The sequence below is a fragment of the Rhinolophus sinicus genome, linkage group LG13, assembly GCF_036562045.2.
Source record: "Rhinolophus sinicus isolate RSC01 linkage group LG13, ASM3656204v1, whole genome shotgun sequence".
Lineage (NCBI taxonomy): Eukaryota > Metazoa > Chordata > Mammalia > Chiroptera > Rhinolophidae > Rhinolophus > Rhinolophus sinicus.
Window position 1 is genome coordinate 25,169,161 of NC_133762.1, and position 8,895 is coordinate 25,178,055.

At 41.9% G+C, this 8,895-nt stretch overlaps 1 protein-coding gene across 6 annotated transcripts in view; it reads left to right on the plus strand.

Moving 5' to 3' along the window:
• Positions 1 to 8,895, plus strand: part of ADNP (activity dependent neuroprotector homeobox) — a 33,142-nt gene extending 24,247 nt beyond the window's left edge. For all 6 annotated transcript variants that reach the window (XM_074317461.1, XM_074317460.1, XM_074317464.1 and 3 more), the window contains one exon: positions 3,421 to 8,895. In XM_074317461.1, the coding sequence (XP_074173562.1) occupies positions 3,421 to 6,528 (3,108 nt within the window). In that variant the 3' untranslated portion in view covers positions 6,529 to 8,895. The remainder of the gene's footprint in view (positions 1 to 3,420) is intronic.

Below are 8,895 nucleotides of genomic sequence, written 5' to 3' on the forward strand. Positions count from 1 at the left end.
GTGAGAAACCCTTGTGATCTGGCACAGCGAGCAGCCCGGGTCTCCAAGCATAAACTCTGCCATATACTACAAGGGCAGTGAGAAGTCATGGAGGCCCCAGCTCTTCTTCCAAGATGCCCTCCTGAATTGTTACACCAGCGAAATGGAGAAGTACTGTGTGGAGAATAACATACCTTTCCAGATTTTGCTTTTTGTTGGTAATGCTCCCGGACACCCTCCTTTTATTGGGGATCGTCATCCCAATAACAAAGTGGTGTTTTTGCCGCCAGTCACCACCTCTGATCCAACCAATGGGTCACGGAGTTATAATGGCTTGTAAGGCCTCCTGCCTACGGAGCGCCTTTGCCCAGGCTGTTGCTGCATCTGAGGAAGACACTGACCCAATTCTGGAAGGATTATGATATCTATGACTGCATAAGAAACTTGCCTGGGCTTGGGGTGATGTCAGCCCAAGGAATGTATGAAAGCATCTAGAAGAATACACTCAAAATGTTCGTCCATAATTTCAAACGATTTGCCAAGGATGAAGAGGTCGCAAAAATTCAACATGGTGTGGTTGAGGTGACAACTTTAATCTGGGTCTGGATAAGGATCACATTGAGGAGCTTCTAGAAGTGATTTCTGAGCAGTTGTTAGAACTGGAACAGGAACACATAGCTGAAGAAAAGGCAAGAAAAAAGGAAACTGCAGGAGAAGAAAAAGAACCCTCAAGAAAATTCACAATGAATGATTTGGCAGAAGCTTTTGCAGACCTCTGCGCACTCCATAAAAAGTTAGAAAGTGTGGACCCAGACACCGAAAAGTTCTCAGTAGTAGAGAGGAATATTCATGGTGGCATTATCTGCTTAGAAGCAAATCTGTAACGAAAAAAACAAACAAACCAAGCAAACCACCATGGACATATTTCTGAAAAGAGAAACACCTCCTCAAGAAGAGCCTCAGGGCAGGTCTTTCAGAGGGTGTTCAGAAAAAGGCTTTATCACCATAGGAGATGACAGCTCTGTGCATGTTATTGCCCCTGAAGACCTTCCGGTGGGACAAGAGATGGAGGTGAAAGACACTGATATTGATGATGATACTGACCCTGTGTGTGTCTTCATGTTTAACAAAAAAGTTTTAAAAGTTAAAAAAATTCAATAGAAAAAAGCTTATAGAATTAAGGATATGAAGAAAAAATTTTTGTATGGCTATACAATGTGTTTGTTTTAAGCTAAGTGTTATTACAAAAAGTCAAAGTTCTAAAGTTTATAAAGTAAAAGGCTACAATAAGCTAAGGTTAATTTATTGAAGAAAAGATATTTTATAAATGTAGTGTAGCCTGGGTGTCCAGTGTTGAAAAGTCTACAGTAGCATACAGGAAATGTCCCCAGCCTTCTCACTCACTTGCCTCTCACTCACTGACTCACCCAGAGAACTTCAGTCCTGCCAGCTCCGTTCATGGTAAGTGCTCTATATAGGTGTGCCGTTTTTTTTATCTCCTATACCATATTTTTGCTGTACCTTTTCTATGTTTGGGTATGTTTAGATACATAATACTTAACCATTGTGTTAAGATTGCCTGTAGTATTCAGTACCTGACATGCTGTACAGACTTGTAGCCCAGGAGCCACAGGCTAGACCATACAGCCTCGGTGTGTAGGCAGCTGGACCATCTAGGTTTATGTAAGTGCACTCTGCGACGTTCGCACAACAAAATCGCCTTACGATGCAGTTCTCCGAACTTATCCCTGTTAAGTGACACATGACTATATTTCATATTTTCTTAAGTGGCAGAGAAACCTAGGAAGAACTTTGTGTCTTTTTTGTCATTGGATAAAATTTCAAGTGTAAAAATTAGAGATTTTGTTACTTAAAAGTTCTGAAGCCCATTGTATACCAGCAGGCCACACACCCCCCTCCCCCAAGTGCTTTGGCTTCTATTTCTAAAATGTTTCCCCCAACATTCTGTTCATCTAGGTTATCCATCATTTTTCTGTGTCTGTGTTGCAATTCTTGTTTTTTCTGGAGAGAGGAGGATCAGACTTCTTCCATTTAAGTTTTCTTATTTTTCTATGTCGATGTCACCCAACCTCCATGAGGGGAGGGGCTTAGTGGCTCTGTAGGATAGCAGTGACAGAGAGGTATAACTTCAGTTTTTACAGATTGGAATTAAAAACAATATCGACTAGTCCAGCGTGCCAGCAGTGCCAACAATATCATCAGGTGAAGATATGACAGAAAGAGGGAATAAGTAGGTGGTACTTCCTTTGCCACAGGGAGAAGTGACTGTCACTTCAAACTTTACTGTTACCTATTTCAGTGATTGTAATTCTGGGTTATTGATCTATTCATCTATCAAAGCATTCTTGGCAAGAAATTAGTACTTTTAAACTCTACCTCAGAAATGTGATAGTATAGTTATCTGGTTCTTTCTGATTACTACCCCAGGAAAAAGTATTAACCTACAGGCTTACAGTACAGAAGCTTTCCAGTGCGACACAGTGTTCAATTTTATGAATCCCAAAGCCTCTATTCTAACACGAAAGAAGGATTGAGCTTTAAGGAAGAGCAGAGTATCTCATTTTGATTCAAACCAATATCTAAAACAAAGTAGGTTTCTAGGGAAAAGAGATCATCTCTGGCCAACCTTGTGTCTCACCTGTCTTCATCAAAGGACCAAGTACACGTGTTAATGAGCACAATTCTGGAAGTTGCTCTTTGATACCAGTATATTCTGCAATGCTTCATTGGCTTTTTAACACCATGCGCTCCTTACAGTCTGTAGGACATTTTCTTATTTAACTTCTTAATTTAAATCAAAGAATACTTCTTTTGGAACTGCTCTTGCTTGAGAAGGAACCGCATGGCTTGTAGAAGGTGGCCTGCTTTTCAAATCAGTAGTTTTTTGGTCAGCAATGAAATCTGAATACTGCACTGTTTGATCAGGGGGAAAAATGAGATTTTTGAAGATGTGCCTTGTTTCTATGAAAATTTTTCCATTGATGGGAAGGATAAAAGGTATAAGGTATATATTTGATTGCCTAATTGTACTACGACATTCTGGGCCCTGAATTTTACTATAAGCCTTCCTGATTCACAGAGTGAAAGTGATTACACATAATTTATTCTTGTTGTTTCTAACTAGAATATTTGTCTTTGGTTTGTCTAAAATTAATCATCTAATGTGACTTTGGTCTTTTCTAAACACTGAGGAGAACTTACTGAGTTTTTTATTTACACTGTAGGACTCAGAAGTATTTAGTTTAAAACAGCTTTCTCATTTGAGTTTATATTTCATACATTTATTTTGCAGAAGAAATTCATTAATTTCAGTCCTGAAAAATAACATGTCTGTTAAAACAGAATGTCTGGACAAAAACCTATAACCTGTCATTGCCTATCTGAGGTGGCATTCTGATTCCAGTTTTTTCTTTTCTTTAGGACTATCGGACAAAACCCTTTTGCTGCAGCGCTTGTCCATTTTCTTCAAAATTCTTCTCTGCCTACAAAAGTCATTTCCGGAATGTCCATAGTGAAGACTTTGAAAATAGGATTCTTCTTAATTGCCCCTACTGTACCTTCAATGCAGACAAAAAGACTTTGGAAACACACATTAAAATATTCCATGCTCCGAACGCCAGCGCACCCAGTAGCAGCCTGAGCACTTTGAAAGATAAAAGCAGAAGCGATGGCCTTAAACCTAAACAGGCTGATAGTGTGGAGCAAGCTGTGTATTACTGCAAGAAGTGCACTTACCGAGACCCTCTGTACGAGATCGTTAGGAAGCACATTTACAGGGAACACTTTCAGCACGTGGCAGCACCTTACATAGCAAAGGCTGGCGAAAAATCACTCAATGGTGCCGTCCCCTTAGGCCCAAATGCTCGTGAAGAGGGGAGTATCCACTGCAAGCGATGCCTTTTCATGCCAAAGTCCTACGAAGCTTTGGTACAGCATGTCATCGAAGACCATGAACGCATAGGCTATCAGGTCACTGCCATGATTGGCCACACAAACGTGGTAGTACCCCGCTCCAAACCTTTGATGCTAATTGCTCCCAAACCTCAAGAGAAGAAGGGCATGGGACTCCAATCTAGAATTGGTTCCCTTGCTTCCGGAAACGTCCGGTCTTTGCCATCACAGCAGATGGTGAATCGACTCTCAATACCAAAGCCTAACTTAAATTCTACAGGAGTCAACATGATGTCCAATGTTCACCTACAGCAGAACAACTATGGAGTCAAATCTGTAAGCCAGGGCTACGGCGTTGGTCAGTCAATGCGACTGGGTCTAGGTGGCAACGCACCAGTTTCCATCCCTCAGCAGTCTCAGTCTGTGAAGCAGTTGCTTCCAAGTGGAAATGGAAGATCTTATGGGCTTGGGTCAGAGCAGAGGTCCCAGGCACCAGCGAGATACTCTCTGCAGTCTGCTAATGCCTCTTCTCTCTCATCAGGCCAGTTAAAGTCTCCTTCCCTCTCCCAGTCACAGGCATCCAGAGTATTAGGTCAGTCCAGTTCCAAACCTCCTGCAGCTGCCACGGGCCCTCCCCCAGCCAATACTTCCTCAACTCAAAAGTGGAAAATATGTACAATCTGTAATGAGCTTTTTCCTGAAAATGTCTATAGTGTGCACTTCGAAAAAGAACATAAAGCTGAGAAAGTCCCAGCAGTAGCCAACTACATTATGAAAATACACAATTTTACTAGCAAATGCCTCTACTGTAATCGCTATTTGCCCACAGATACCCTGCTCAACCATATGTTAATTCATGGTCTGTCTTGTCCATATTGCCGTTCAACTTTCAATGATGTGGAAAAGATGGCGGCACACATGAGGATGGTTCACATTGATGAAGAGATGGGACCGAAAACAGATTCTACTTTGAGTTTTGATCTGACATTGCAGCAGGGCAGTCACACTAACATTCACCTCCTTGTAACCACATACAACCTGAGGGATGCCCCAGCTGAGTCTGTTGCTTACCATGCCCAAAATAACCCTCCAGTCCCTCCAAAGCCACAGCCAAAAGTTCAGGAAAAGGCAGATATCCCTGTTAAAAGTTCACCTCAAGCTGCAGTGCCCTATAAAAAAGATGTCGGGAAAACCCTTTGCCCTCTTTGCTTTTCAATCCTAAAAGGACCCATATCTGATGCACTTGCACATCACTTACGAGAGAGGCACCAGGTTATTCAGACGGTTCATCCGGTGGAGAAAAAGCTCACCTACAAATGTATCCATTGCCTTGGTGTGTATACCAGCAACATGACCGCCTCCACTATCACTCTGCATCTGGTGCACTGCAGGGGTGTTGGGAAGACCCAGAATGGCCAGGATAAGACGAACGCGCCCTCTCGGCTCAATCAGTCACCGGGCCTGGCACCTGTGAAGCGCACTTACGAGCAAATGGAATTTCCCTTGCTGAAAAAGAGAAAGTTAGATGATGATAGCGATTCACCCAGCTTCTTTGAAGAGAAGCCTGAGGAGCCTGTGGTTTTAGCTTTAGACCCCAAGGGTCATGAGGATGATTCCTATGAAGCCAGGAAAAGCTTCCTGACAAAGTATTTCAACAAACAGCCCTATCCCACCAGGAGAGAGATTGAGAAGCTGGCGGCCAGTTTATGGTTGTGGAAGAGTGACATTGCTTCCCATTTTAGTAACAAGAGGAAGAAGTGTGTCAGGGACTGTGAGAGATACAAGCCTGGTGTGTTGCTGGGCTTCAACATGAAAGAATTAAACAAAGTTAAGCATGAGATGGATTTTGACGCGGAGTGGCTGTTTGAAAATCATGATGAGAAGGATTCCAGAGTCAATGCTAGTAAAACTGCTGACAAAAAGCTCAACCTTGGGAAGGAAGATGACAGTTCCTCTGACAGTTTTGAAAATTTGGAAGAAGAATCCAATGGAAGTGGTAGCCCTTTTGACCCTGTTTTTGAAGTTGAGCCTAAAATCCCTAATGATAATCCAGAGGAGCACATACCGAAGGTAATTTCTGAGGATGCTTTAGAATCTGAGGAGAAGCTAGACCAAAAAGACGAGGATGGTTCAAAATATGAAACTATTCATTTGACTGAGCAGCCAACCAAACTAACGCATGACGCTTCTGATAGTGAGGTTGACCAAGATGACGTGGAATGGAAAGATGGTGCTTCTCCATCTGAGAGCGGCCCTGGTTCCCAGCAAGTGTCAGACTTTGAGGACAACACGTGCGAAATCAAACCAGGAACCTGGTCCGATGAGTCTTCCCAGAGTGAAGATGCAAGGAGCAGTAAGCCAGCTGCCAAAAAAAAGGCTACCATGCAAGGTGACAGAGAGCAGTTGAAATGGAAGAATAGTTCCTATGGAAAAGTTGAAGGGTTTTGGTCCAAGGACCAGTCACAGTGGAAGAATGCATCTGAAAATGATGAGCGCTTATCCACCCCACAGATTGAGTGGCAGAATAGCACAATTGACAGTGAGGATGGGGAGCAGTTTGACAACATGACTGATGGGGTAGCTGAGCCAATGCACGGCAGCTTAACCGGAGTTAAACTGAGCAGCCAGCAGGCATAAGTGCCGGGTGCTCTGGCATCAGTGACGTGCTGCAGCCTGGAACTCGGCTCTCCTTTTAGTGGGACTGCAAAGCTCTGTTCTAACTGGTACTGCCTTCTGAGTGCTGGGTCATCAGGCTGTAGGGACATGTGGCCACTGCAATCCCAATGGTTATTTCTATGACACGTGATTGGCTGATGATCTTACTTCCGAACTTGCTGTGGCAGACAGTAATTAAATGTGAATAAGCTCGTGGCTCACGAATGCACATGAGGAAAAGCAGAGGTTTATTTTATCTGCCTTCTCAATATTTCTTTCCCTCTGTAAAATGTTTGGTTGGATGTCATTGAGAAGTGTTATTCTGATTCACATGGTAGTGTAGGGCCAACATACAAGCTACCAGTCCAATGTGTATAGTAGACTTTGGGGAAAATTGATTTTTTTCATGTATTCATTCTGAATAGTTGAAATGTATATTTGTACAGTCTTTTAGACCTATCCAAGTGATGCTTATGATATTGTTATTGTGTACCCATCATAGATTTGTTTCTTTTTTTAGTGTTGCCCTTGCTGTGTAATAAACGCTATATCTAGTTTACCTAGCAAAAGCTTGAAATTATGCTAGTATGAACTTTTGGACAGACTTAGTTTTTGCACATAACCTTGTACAATCTTGCAGCAGAGGCCAGCCACATAAGATATATATCTGGACTCTCTTGTATTATAGAATTTTTCTTGTTCTGAATATCCCTGACATTACAGCTGACAAAACAAAAACTGGTATTTCAGATCTGTTCTCTGAAATCTTTTAAGCTAAAATCACATGCAAGAATTGACTTTGCAGCTACTAATTTTGACACCTTTTAGATCTGTATGAAAGTGTGTTGTGTTGAAGCAGCAAACCAATGAGTGCTGCATTTTGGATATTTAGTTTTATCTTTAGTTAAACGCCACCTGGTGTATTCATTTATACCATCTAATATATGACACACTGTTGTAGTATGTATAATTTTGTGATCTTTATTTCCCTTTGTATTCATTTTAAGCATCTAAATAAATTGCTGTATTGTGCTTAATGTAAATATTTGCTTTATTACACATGACAGTTCTGTGTGTCCATTACGTCTTGTGCCAGTTGATGCCGTGGCTCTTTCATCAGAGACGGAGGCCACAGCCACGGAGGAAACTTGTGGAAGACCAAGGTCTGCCGGTGGCATAAAGAGTGCTTTCTCCCAAGGCACCTGTTACACATTCTTTTGGTTTTGTTTGGTCTTTTTCCTTTTTAACTGCTAAAATAAACATCCTTGAGTTTTTCAGTTCCCCTTTTGTTAAGGAGCAGAGCCTGCTTATATATGTAAATGTCTCAATGATAAACAGATGTTAAACATAAATTGGCATTGATTTGCAAGCAGAATCTTAATGCCCTGATGTTCTTTCTTCTAAATGAAGTAAATGTTAGTTTTCACCTTATAATGGGAACAATTGTACTTACTAAACAGTCAACTACTCTCTTTTGTTATAATTCTTACCATCTTGCTATTAAGAAAAAGGCTTTGGAGATCACACGTTTGGAGGGCTTTCAAGGTGGAAGAAGCTGGTATATTTACTATGCATAGATGCCCAAGAGCACCTCGTCCTAAAGAACAGGAAGTTACAAGATGGCCAGTTAGGGTGCTCTCAGCAGTTACAACAATGATGGGATCTCCCTCTGATCCATGCAGAGGGCAGGGGCTGGTCCGTCACCTCCCAGGTGGCCTAAAGAGTTAGGAAGTGGCTGGTTTCCATAATTTCTCTTTCCAAAAGATTTGTCTTGTTAATGCTTTTGTTACCCGAGAGGAGAAATTTGACCAGCCTTCCCCTAAAATGTTGGGCTACTCAAAAACAATACAGGAGAAAGCGCAGGAATCGAATCTTCAGGGTGTTAGGGGCTGGCGTGGAGCTATTAATTCTGTTCTATAGTTAGGCTATAAAGTTCTGTGAACACCAGCTAATATTTAGGACAGGATGTCCCCAAATACCAAATCAGAAAAATGTGTTGAGAAGGTCTTTCTCTTACTTAAGGATAGTGATACCAGCTAAAATTGAAGCCATCTCACATTTGTTTTGAAATTTTACTCTGCCTAAATTAACAGGTGGGAAGAACGTGGCCTGTGCTTAGGAGTCCCACATGGAGTACTAATGAGAGACTTGTGCAAAACAGTGTGTGGGGGGATTCCTGGTTGGACATTGGAGCCGAGACATGGGTATGCGTCCTTGCTAAGGTGGTGGGAGTGGACCTTGTTGGCATTCAGAAAAGAGTTTAGCCACCTGAGAATTGGAAATGAAGATTCCCAAATAGAAATGTTGCAGAGCCCTAAAAGTGTCTCAATAAAAGCCATTTTAAAAGAA